The sequence below is a fragment of the Canis aureus genome, chromosome 1 (assembly GCF_053574225.1).
Source record: "Canis aureus isolate CA01 chromosome 1, VMU_Caureus_v.1.0, whole genome shotgun sequence".
Taxonomy (NCBI): domain Eukaryota; kingdom Metazoa; phylum Chordata; class Mammalia; order Carnivora; family Canidae; genus Canis; species Canis aureus.
Genome location: NC_135611.1, coordinates 45693738 through 45705879, shown reverse-complemented (window position 1 = coordinate 45705879; position 12142 = coordinate 45693738). Strand labels below are relative to the sequence as shown.

At 39.2% G+C, this 12142-nt stretch overlaps 1 protein-coding gene across 1 annotated transcript in view; it reads left to right on the top strand.

The window, feature by feature from the left end:
- The first annotated feature begins 3259 nt into the window (after positions 1–3259).
- The window catches only part of NOX3 (NADPH oxidase 3), a 59365-nt gene continuing 50482 nt past the window's right edge, over positions 3260–12142 (top strand). The window contains exons 1-4 of the mRNA XM_077898002.1: positions 3260–3307; positions 3944–4039; positions 4142–4252; positions 5248–5332. Of these exons, the coding sequence (XP_077754128.1) occupies positions 3260–3307; positions 3944–4039; positions 4142–4252; positions 5248–5332 (340 nt within the window). The remainder of the gene's footprint in view (positions 3308–3943; positions 4040–4141; positions 4253–5247; positions 5333–12142) is intronic.

The window sequence follows — 12142 nt, the reverse complement described above, 5'->3', positions numbered from 1 at the left end:
AACGCTGAAGTCATGAGTTATACTCTTATAATGCAACCATGAACCACTTTTGTGTGCTGTAAATGAATAATAGCTACACTTTAACACAACGTGTCTTTACATATTCAAATGAGGAATAAAACACATGGCATTTTACAAACAAGAATGGAGCGTGGAAAGATGTGTTTTTAAACCTAAACCTTTACATTTTATTTTTACTGTGGCACTAGCGATATTCAAAGCAATTAACCAAAAAATGTGACTACACATTATTATTCGGCAATATATGCCTCTCATTTGTAACGCTGTGGGAAGAGTACAGAAGGCTGGAAAGCTCCAGCCTTCCCCACACTTATTGAATCTAAAACAGACAAGATAGTATAAAATTCTAGATGTATTCTCTCTGAATTAATTTTTATAACCCAACTGAATAAGGCCTCTAAGATATGTAAATCCTAAACACTTCGGAAATAACAAATCATTTCATCATGGAAGATTATTGGCTTAAAGAAATGAACATGAAGACTTTACATCTTTATATTGCTCACTTTTAAAGAGGCTACTGAAAGTAGTTCACTAAGTGCACTCTAACCTCAGGTTAATGCTGCCAAAATACCTGTACTTTTATATATTTCTATAGGGAAAGATTCCTCAAGAATGATGTCTTTTTCTAAAGAGAAGCGAATTTGCTAGATTTTAACTGGTAACTCTAAGATTTCCCCCAGACAGGCATCATCTCCCGCGTGTGAGTGTGTTTATGAGTGTGGATGGCTAGGAGTCGGTTAGGGCAACTGGAGGTAAAGAAGCAACAAGATTGGCTCTGTGGGGTAGATATATAATTAGCCCCAACAAACAAATGGAGAAATAGGCTCAAATGAGGCAACACAATCAGGGCCAGCTGAGAAGTAGAAAATGTATCCATTCATCAAAACACTTAACCTGTGACAGCAAAGTTCAAGATGCTTAGAAATACAGGTGTTTTAAAATGTACTTGGGCGGGGCGCCTTTATAGAGCCTATAAAATGTGTCCAATTTATAGGCTCTCAGTGTCCTGAGATCGAGCCCTGAGATGGGCTCCCTGCTCAGCAGGGAGCCTGCTTGTCCCTCTCCATCTACCAGCCACTCCCCCTGTTTGCGCTCTCTTTCTGTCAGATAAATATATCAAATAAAATGTACCTGGGATTTGTTTCACTCAAGTACGGTAAGTCTGGCAGATATGCAGACATCTGCCTTGAAAGAAGAGCTTATCACTTCCAGTTCCCAGGAAGAGAGGGCACGTCACACCACACTGGGCAACATGAGGAAGCAGCAGGGTAGTTCAGGAAGCACAAGGAGCAAGAAGGAGAGCCACTACTGTGCTGTTTTTTTCAGGAAGACATTCACAATGCAGGGTGAGTAGGCTGAACAAGCTTAGGATTGGATAGTCTGAAGAATTTCCATAGGCTCTGGACTGGACGGTTGGTCCCTAGTTGTCCAGTACCTGGGCCTGGACACAAGGTACTGAATACAGTTTGTTCTGTGTGTTTATGAGTCTGTTTTGTTTTTTAGATTCCATATATACATGTAATTATATGGCATTTGTTTTTCTTTGTCTGGCTCATTTCACTTAGCATAATTGGCAAGATCTCATTCCTTTTTATGACTGACTGATATTCCATTGTGTGTGTGTATGTGCATTGGGGGGCATAGACCACATCTTCTTTTATCCATTCTTCTATAGATGGACACTTAGATTGCGTCTGTATCTTACCTATAGTAAAGAATGTTGCAGTCAGTAAACATAGGGGTGTGTAGGTCCTTTCAAATTAGTGTTCTTACTTTCTTTGGGTAAATACACAGCAGTAGAATTACTGGATCACATGGGTCATTTTCATTTTTCCATAATTCATTGTCATTATGTCGAAGTACACAACATACTTAATCATATGTAGTAATTTATTTATTTGTAATTAATAAATTCAATGAATTCTTATAGCTTAAATGTGTCCAATTTATAGGAATGAAATTAATACCTGTATTTAAGTATTTTTGATACACAAACCCACATATTAGTATTTAATTTTAAAAAAACACAGTATAAACTCGTGGTCAACAAAAAAGATACTCAAGTCAGAGAGAACCAAATTCAAGTCCCAAATGCTCTTACTGCAAGTTACTTCACTGGGTCTCTTTCCACATTTGTGTAATGGAGCTTTTACTACCTACCCCATAGAGCTAATGCACGATTTAATTGGATAATACTTGAACAGTTTTTAACGTAGTGCCTGGATTATATATTTAGGATTTAGGATTATTATTATTATTATCATTATTATTATTTCAATGAATATCAAATTAATGTTCCTACTAATTTTTAAATTTTTAAAATTTGTATAGGAAAACCAAATAGATTCACCACATAAAGACACAGAAGCTTAGGCAATTGTTTAAATGATTTAAATATCTTCTTATTTTCATCTTAATTGTCTGAAATTTTTAAATGAAATACTTTGGCCAGGACTAACCAGAAAATTGCTTCAATTGGAACAACTTTTTCTATCAAGGTAGTCATAGATATTGTATGGAACACAAAGCCATAGAATGACCAGATTCATCACAGCCTCTCCTAGCATCACTAGGTATAAAAAGATATTCTCATCTATCTCATGGGTGCATCAAGTGGGATGGGTGGAGGGGAATAGTATTCATTTGATCAATCCCACCAATACCATCTACTTCATTGTTTACAGTCATACTCAAAGATCTTTTTCTCTTTTCTTCACCACCTTCTGAAAGATTGTTTAATTCATATTTATTTACCACCATTCTATAAAGGAATTTTTTAAAAGAAGGAAGGAAAAAGAAGTAAAGAAGTAGAGAAAATAAAGTAGACAAAGTTCATGTGAAGTGTTTTGCTGTACCCAACCTTCGGCAATGAGGTTATTTCTCAAATTTACGTAAAGACTTATTATCATCTTGACTGCAATCATGTAGAAAATGAATGGGGTATAAAGTACATGAGGATAATTTAATAAAATGAGCTTTCTTTTCTTATGAAATCTTTGAAGAAGAGAATCATTAGACAGAGGCTTGCCTTGTACTCACCCAGGTCATGAGGCATGTCATTTTGGTGATGTGCCTTTGGCAAGAAGTCCTTAATTAGAAATTCCTCGAGAGCTGCTCCCAGTAGGTGCTTCCTGAGACAAAAAGACAAAATAATTTAGCAGGGAAGCCCTTACTAAGGATACAGCATCCAGGCTCAGGTGAATGAAAGAAATAATTTACTGACAGCAAAGCTGTCATGATGGGGTGCTGGATTTTGAATGAAAGTCTCTCTGTCATATTAGTAGTAAGTATCATTTTTATTATTCAAGTTTAAATATATATATTAGACAGTCTTTGATTTTTAAGATAATTTGTATAGGAATGCTAAATAGCTTGAAGTATTACTTTGGTAAAAGACTAAAACTTGTTAGAAAACATTCAGTAGATATATTTAATTTACCCTTACAGAATCATGTAAAGTTGTTTTTCGACTGAGTTCATTTCTAATTATTTTTAAAGTCAAGTAGTTTGTTTCTGCATAATGTATGAATGTTTCTCTAAATCAAATGAAGTCTTTGAATTAGACTACGAAATTGGAATTTTTCTAGAGTACTTACTGGGTTGTTTTTAAAGATTTCCTCCTTTTGCCATCATTGATTTAAAACATTAGAGTGATGTTGATTAGGAAGGTTTTGTACTTTTCATTAAATTCCTTAAAGTATACCCATATGTGCTTAAAATCTTTGTTATAAAGTTAACAATTTATTACCATTGTAATACCATCACTGTTAAAAACTAATCTATGAGAAATAAGTATAGAGTAAGTCTGATTAATATTTAGAAGTTCTTCATTTCACTTTAAAAGAAGAACCCCAAGTGATTTTGAACAGAAGGAAAGATTGAAGATAGTATTGATTGGTCTCTTTTCATTCAACATTAGCTCTCATGGCTGGGAGTCAATTTATATCTGTTTATTGACACCTTCTGTTGGTATGAAGAGGAGGAGTCTTTCCTTTACACACGAGTTATTCTGGGTGTAAGTAGAGTTGGTGACTACACATTATCATTTTGGAAAACTCTGTTTTCCCCAGCTTCATTACTCTCACTGTGTCTCTCTTGTGTCTTTATAAATGGACAGTCAACGCTGGCTTGGGCGCGAGCATCTGCAGTATGCCTGAATTTTAACTGTATGCTAATTCTATTACCAATCAGTCGAAACCTTATTTCATTCATGAGAGGGACAAGTACCGTAAGTACTAAAATATCTGAAAATTTTTCAGCTGTTATAATGTCCTAATATAAGTGCCATGGAAGACCAAGATGTGCTTTACTCTGAAATTTGAATTGAAGTATGTTTCTTTGTCTGAGAGAACACAATGGCTAAAACTAAAAATCACAAGTTGGTACATCTCTTTTGACTTTTGCTCTTGCCATTCACTCCCAGCAAGACATTGGAGTCATTGCTCAGCCTTTCCCTGATGCATTTGCTCTGTTGGAAAAAGATGGCTAATAGAATTGACCTGTCTCACAAAGATAAAAGAATTATAACAGTTTGAAATATTACCATTTGTAATTGAAAGGAGACAAATATGCAGTTGAGCCAAATGCCACTAAGGACACGTCTTTCAGAGCTCTCAGCCCAGGAATGCACAATCACAGCACACAGGTTTCAGTATGTAGATTTTAACCCCTACCACACATAACAGAATACTTCCTAATTATATTGACTTGATTGTGTTGGGTACTGTGTTTCCTGCTGGCTAGAGTAATGCACTGTACAGAAAAATGAGAACGTCAATAACCGTAACTAGATGAAATAATTTATTATATAATCATCATCAAAATTTTATGAATATTTAGATGTAGGTGAATATAGTGCCTTTCTTCATGTAATAAGGAATACTTTAGAATCTATTTAAACTACATCCATAAGGATGATGGTTTCCATCTCCACTTCCTAAACTAGTCGAGGCACAGACATTAGCAGGTTTATTCTAGAATTTGGACTTATGGTCAGGGAACTATACTACCTCTTTCACTTTTATTGAGTTGAAATTTCAGCAAAGCTAGTAATATCCATTTGATTTTGCTTCTTGGACAAATTAATGGCCACTAACCACTGTGCCCCATTGCACCACCTTCAGGAATGTTGAGGCAGAGCCTGAGTCCCACTCTTAGCTCTCAGGATGTTATTATCACTGTGATTTTTTCCCCAGATAAGACTTTCATTTTCTGTTACCCCAGTGCTGCAGAGGACTGTGGAGGAGACAGTTAGACAAAAATCTCAAATTCCACAAACTGGTCGCCTATGGGATAGCCGTTAATGCAAGTGAGTGCTTCGTATTCATTGCTCAGTGGATTTTACAAAACCTAATGTTTAGCTTGGTAGTTTTGTTTTCATTCCCCTTCCACCAAAGGCTCACCCTTAAATAAGACTTTGCCTTCCATTTGACCACATAAACATTATATAAATGGATTTTTTTAAGATTTTATTTATGTATTTGAGAGAGAGAAGGAGCACAAGCACGGGAAGGAGCAAAGGGAGATGGAGAAGCAGGCTCCCCGCTGAGCAAGGAATCTGATGCAGGGCTCAATCCTAGGGTGCTGGGATCATGATCTAAACTGAAGGCAGAAACTTTACCCACTGAGCCACCCAGGTGCCCCTAAGTGGAATTTTTGAATTTCTGATTTAGACTCGTATAGTTTTCCCTGCCAAGCCTGCAGTTTGTCAGGGAAAAGCTTATGAAATTTCATTGTCATTTGTGAATAATTAAGCTTGTTGAGATCATGACAATAAATACCTAATTGCAAAATGAAAACTGTGCTATTCAATATGATTCACATTGTAAATAAAACTGATCTGTACTCAAAATCTCATTCAGAGTCATAGGAAAATGGTATCATAGGCAGTAAAAGAAAAAAGAAAAAAGGAAAAGTAGGTGAACAGGGTTCTGAATAGTATGGAGCCAGTGGATATAAAAGGACCTTGAAAAGATATGAAGCTTTATAGCGTATAAAGCGTTATTGTTATTTCTTGAATAAGAAAACAAGAGAATTCAAGAGAAATACAATAAAAATTAGCATGCGGGGCCAAGGTTAAGCTCTGATGAGGAAGAAAAGACGCTGAGCAATAACCAACTCATTTGTGGTTTTGTTGGACAACAGATACACTGAAATGAAAGGCTATGTGCACAATAAAGAGTTATGGTTCAGGACTGTTTCTCTCAAACTAATTTAACTATAAAATGTTTTCCTCATTTGTTTTTATCCTCTCATGCATAAAAAATAGCAGAGTAAAAAGAACACTCAAAACAAATGTGGATTTAATTAAGCAACAAGACATGACAGACAGTGCCCGAGTGCCAATTAACACAACTTCGGGTGTGCAGTGAGACATGTGGGGAGATTTCCCCATCAGTTGTCTTCAGTGCCAGATTAAACCAACCCAGGAAATGTCTGCCAGAGTTCTTTGTAGTCTGTTAAGAAATCAGGGTAAGAAGACATCATGTCCTAGAGAAAACTAGCCAAGGGATGGAGGGCAAAGAACAAGCTAATGCATCTCTATGGCCCAAGTGCCTACTTATGGCAGAGTCCACGGAGGTGCCAATAACCTTTAATGTATGAGTTGAACAAATGAAGGAATGAAGACTCAGGGAAGCAGACTTCAGCTTAGATATGGAAGTCTTTTCCAGACCTTCAAAATTATCTAAAATTGGAGTGAGGGTCCCTGAGTACACGGAGTTCCCGTCGTGGGCTATGTCAAAGTGGAGTCCAGATTGCTACTTGGAAGCCTCTTCAGAGAAAGAATTCAAGGAATCTCTAAGTTTCCTTTAAAATCTTAAGAATTTGGGACACCTGGGTGGTTCAGTGGTTGAGCGTCTGCCTTCAGCTCAGGGCATGATCACAGGGTCCTGGGATCAAGTCCTGCATTCTCCCTCTATGTCTCTGCCTCTCCCTCCGTGTCTTTCATGAATAAATAAATAAATTCTTTAAAATATAATAATAAAATGCAATCTTAAGAATCTTTCATCCCTACATTAAAAGAGGAGATAAAATACAGTAAAATGGCAGGAAGGATATTATCCCTATGCAATCGGTTTAAGGCAGAACTGGACTCTAAGAGAAAGAGAGAAGAGTCCAAAAAACCCATCAGAAAACGAATCATCGAAACACATCAGAAAAGGAAGCAGAGAATAAAAGAAAATGTTATCCAATAGGTTTGTCCTTAAACCTTTGGGTATGTATATTTTCTATGTAATCATATACAGATAGAATAAATGCATCAGTGAAGTCTATTGAATGTCTCCGATGTGCAAGATACCCTAAAAGAAGCTGTAACCTTAAAGTAGTGTAGGCAGTACTGTTTTCAGAATGGAGAATAATAATTTACCAGGGACAGCAGTTGATTAGAATCAGGCAACCAAATTATTTTATTCCCCTGCCACTGATTGGTCCTGTGATCTATGATAAGTATGTTTATGCTTTTTCCTCTATGGACTTAAAAGAACAATAATTCAATCTATCCAACTCCAGATGTGCAGACTTGTTGTCAGGTTGTCTCTCGGAAACCATGGACTACAAGGTCATCCACTTGCCACTACTGCAAAGAGAATCAAACCTAAGTATAGCATGGCCGGAGGGCCCCGCCACTCAGTGAGCCCTGCCCCCTCCATACTCCCTGGCTTCTTCTCCTTGGAGATGCCCAGCCAGTAGTCTGTGCCTTTGTTCCTGTTATCCCCTTCATGTTAAATGCTCTTCCTCTTCTTACTCAGTGGATAAGACGTTGCCGTATCCAGGATTCCTTGCCAGGCCTGCCACCCCCTGACCTACCAGGTCTGGGCTGTCAGCCCACTTCTCCTGCAGACCTCAGTCACCCCTCCTACTACCGAGTAAGATTTCTCAGACTCTGATCGCCACAGGGGCTGAAATATACCTTATCTGACTTGGCTTTCCTGGCCCCTGGCACATAATAGACCCTCAACAAATGTGGTCCAACTTGAGGATGAACAGGAGTCAGCCAGCAGGCAAAAGAGATTAGAGGAATTTGTGAGAAAGGTACAAGAGGTGACAGAGCAGTTGTTCAGGGGTCCAGCAGCAGCTCGGTGAAGGAAACATAGGGTGTGGGCAGGGAAGAGATTCAAAATGATGCCAGTCGTGGGAGATAAGATAAATTCACATTCTGCCACAAGCGGAATCAGGACACTCTTCCTCCCTCCTTCCATCACAGATCCCTGGAGAGGATCAAGTATCCCCTCCGGGCCTTCTTCTGCTTGAACCCCCACTGCTTTGCTGGGCTCCCAAACATCCCAGGGCTCCCCCCACCCCACTCCCCAGGGTCAGACTGCTTCTGAGAGCAAAGCACTCCTCCCCCACCACCATGGCAACCAGCAGCGCAGGGCTGCTTCCATTCCCAGCAAAGGCAGGAGGGTGGGGAGAAAGCTCTCTGCTTCTCCCAAACCCTGACATAGCAATTATTACATTTCACACTAACGAAGAAATGCGGCTGGCAACTGCGCTTTTAGAAAAAAAAAAAAAAATGCTAAGCCCTGGTTTCATAGATATCCCTTTGCTTTTCACATTTTGTCCTTCTGGTGTATTCGCTTGGGAGCAGCTGAAAATGTCCCCGTGCTTATTTTATTAGCATCGCCCATTATGCTGCTTTTCAAATAGCCGACTGGCTTAATAGAGGTGTGTAACCTTGGAAGAAGTGCATCCACATCGAAGTTGGCGTGCCAGCGCCTAATTTCTCATCCGTTCCTCTCTAAGTTGAACTGCAGGCTTTAATTGGTCAAATCATTAAAGGATGTAATTAGAGCCTGGTGGAAGTAGGCTGGGGAGGAGGGGCGAGACAAACAATGGTATCTATAATCAAGGGCATCACCGAAAACGCAGTGACAGAAACTCTTCTTTTGGCTTCCTGCCTTCCCGCTTGCCTGCCTGTGATAAGAGCTGCTGGAGCATTCTCCAACCACTAATAAATCATTTTCAGAGACCTATAACCCTGGTGGTATAAAAATCCCAGTTTCACAGCCTCTTCGTTCTTATTAATGTGGATCTTTGTGGACTCTGTGGTCCATAGTAGACCTTAAAGACCCTCCAACTAAATAGCAGCACCGTGACCCGGAGCCTCCTTCAGAGGCGGCCTCGAATAGTGACCCAGGCAGCTCCCACCTGCTAGGCTCCAGGGACCTGCTCCAGGACGCAGCTCCTGATGCGTGTCTAAGATTAGTTTACAAACCTCAATACACGTTAGGGACGGGTTGAGAGGAGTGAGCTCGGAGGAAGGGCTCCGAATAGAAAGATTTGGAGACCCCAAGATAGAGAACAGCCCCAGAGGCCCTAATTCTTCAGGACCAGATCCGGAAAGAATTGCTACTAATTCCGGGGGGGGGGGGGGGCGCCGAGGCTTTGGGACCTCCAAGCAGGCTGTCTCCCCCGCCCTGCCTAGCATAATTTAATGGGATTTACAAATGAGTGGCATGCCCATGGTGCCATAGTCAACGTGTTTTCCTGCAGAAATCAGACCACAAACTTAAAAGTTTGAGGACCAGGCTGTGGCTGTAGAAGCAGAGCCAGGATATGTCCCTGGGTCCTTATTTCTGAAGGCTGCTTAATTAGGAGGTGACTAACTCCAAAATGACTGTTATCACTGACAGGCAGGCAGAAAGATAGCAAGAACTGACTGCCCTTCCAAGATTCTCCCTCAATTATGCTTCCTTTCATCTCCTGAAAAATAAAAAGAAGGAAAGAAAGAAGGAAAAGAAACTTTCTCAGGGCAACTGGCTCTAATTGTAGCCTTTATGATTTTTTTGTTCACTCTTCAATAAAAGCTCCTTATTTGAACTCAGAAGTTCACACACCAATTAAATGTGCATTTGTGGTTTGTCCAAGACTGCTACTCTCTTTTAACTGTAGAAGTACTTTGGTGAGAAAGTAGGATTGTGCAAAGACCCAGTTATAGCAACTTTTAGCCTGACATTTGGGTGGATTCTGGAAATGTGTATCTCAGACTCTTCTACGGGCTCAGCAGAAAGTCCTCAGAGGTGCTGGGAAGAGTAAACCTGCATAACTGATGGCATGGGATTTGCCACAAAACTTAAAAAGTTCCTTTAACCAGTGTTGCTTTTGAAAACATTAAAACATGCATCTCGTGTTTGCATCACTTTCACATTGGATTACAGATCTCTTTGGATGATAAGTGTTCCCAGTTAACTTCGATGGAGATGCAGGAGCCAGATAGCTGGAAAGAAGCCACGATAGCCTCTAGTTTCATTCAATCCACCCATTTTACAGATAAGAACGTGGGCTGAAAGAAATGAAGTAACTGAGAAGTATCCTTCTCAGTGTCCATCTGGCTACATTCTAATAACAAATCTAGTAACACGATAAGATTCTGATGAGTAAGAGAGAGAAAAGTCAAACCGTATCACTATACTTGAAGTAAATTGCACTGTCCACATAGATAGTGTGGCTGTTCATATAAAAATAACTGAAGTGGGGGTGTCTGGGTTGCTCAGTCCATTGAGCTTCTGACTCTTGGTTTTGGTTCAGGTCATGATCTCATGGGTCATGAGATCAAACCCCATGTCTGGCTCTCCACTCAGCAGGGAGTCACCTTGGGATTCTCTCTCTCTTCCTCTGCCCCACTCTCTCTCTCTCTCTCTCTCAAATAAAGAAATAAATCTTTAAAAATAATTTAGTGTGTAAAGGAAAAAATAGAATATATCATGTCTGAAAAATGCAAAATCAGTATCTCTCTGGGTATCTACCAAGTCCCAGCAGCTGTGGAGTTGGTGGGTGGGATACCTTTAGTTCTGAGCCAAGATCACAGTAAAATTAGGGTCGGGCCTCAGAGGAAATCAAATGTTTAGATAAACCGAATGGGCACAAGTAGTTTTCCCTCTGAGAATTCCTGAGATAAATAAAATAAGATATTCTACTTTTTAACTTCTACCTGTAAGAAAGGAAACAAAATGGAGACCTTTGGAGCAAAGGAACATTTCAGACTTGACTTTTAATGTACGTGAAAAAAAGCTGGAGAGAGTAGTTTTCAGTACATTCCCTCAGGAGCTACCTCTTAAACAGCATCTTGGGTTTTCCTATACTACTTCATTAAATTTCCTCAGCTCTGTTATGGGAGACCTGGCAATAAGAATAAATAAATAGTTCGATATCTTTGCTCATTCAATAAATGTACTTAAATCTAGTTTAACAGTGTCAAATTCTCATGTGGAAATCAATCTAATAGAAAATAGATTGTGATCAACAACTCCTTACACAGGAGGAGAAAGCCATAGAATGCAGAATATAAAAGACATGGAATCTATCCTTTATTTCCTTTCTGGCTGTCACATGTGGATTATGGAATTGTAAGTGTTGTCACTTAATTTGGCTTGAAGCTCAGTATCTCTTTCTGTAAAATGTGGGCAGCTCTACTCTGTCTGGAGTGCTTTAGTCCATGGAGACTTGAGGACAACCAGAGGGAGAGGGGTAAGGGTAAAGGGGTGGGGAGCACAGGGAGAGTGGCCAGCCACCTGCAACAGAGACTCCAAAGGTTGCAATTAGTCTTAGGAGCTATTTGACTCTAAAGACACTCAGGGAACCATTCAAAGAGTTTTAACTAAGCCCACAGTAGAAATTGGTTTCCAGTAAAGTATAACAATTATTAATCAGTGAAAAGAAGCAATATAACTTAAAGGTCAAACATAGGGCTCTGGATTCAGGCAAACAGGGTTTTATCTCACCTTTGCCTTTGGTGAACAATAAGTGCCATAACTTTTTGAATACTGGTCTGCCAAATGGCAATAAAACTAATACATGAGAATTAAATGAGATAATACACCCAAAGTATTCATAACGGTATTTGGAGGATAGTAAATTTTGGATATATTAGCAATGAGAAATATGACGTTTTAAAAAATACTTTAAGATAATTATCAGAAATTAGAAATTAGGAATAGTGCTGAACATATTTGTGTCCAGTTAGCAAATAGTTTCCCTTTTATATATAACATATTGGGAGTGATGGCTACTAGACAAAACTTTTCTAGCTTTGTTAACACTGAGACTAAACAAGGCAACCCCTTCATAGACACTGCCACATTTATTGACAAATGGAACATAAGGAAGAAATACAATG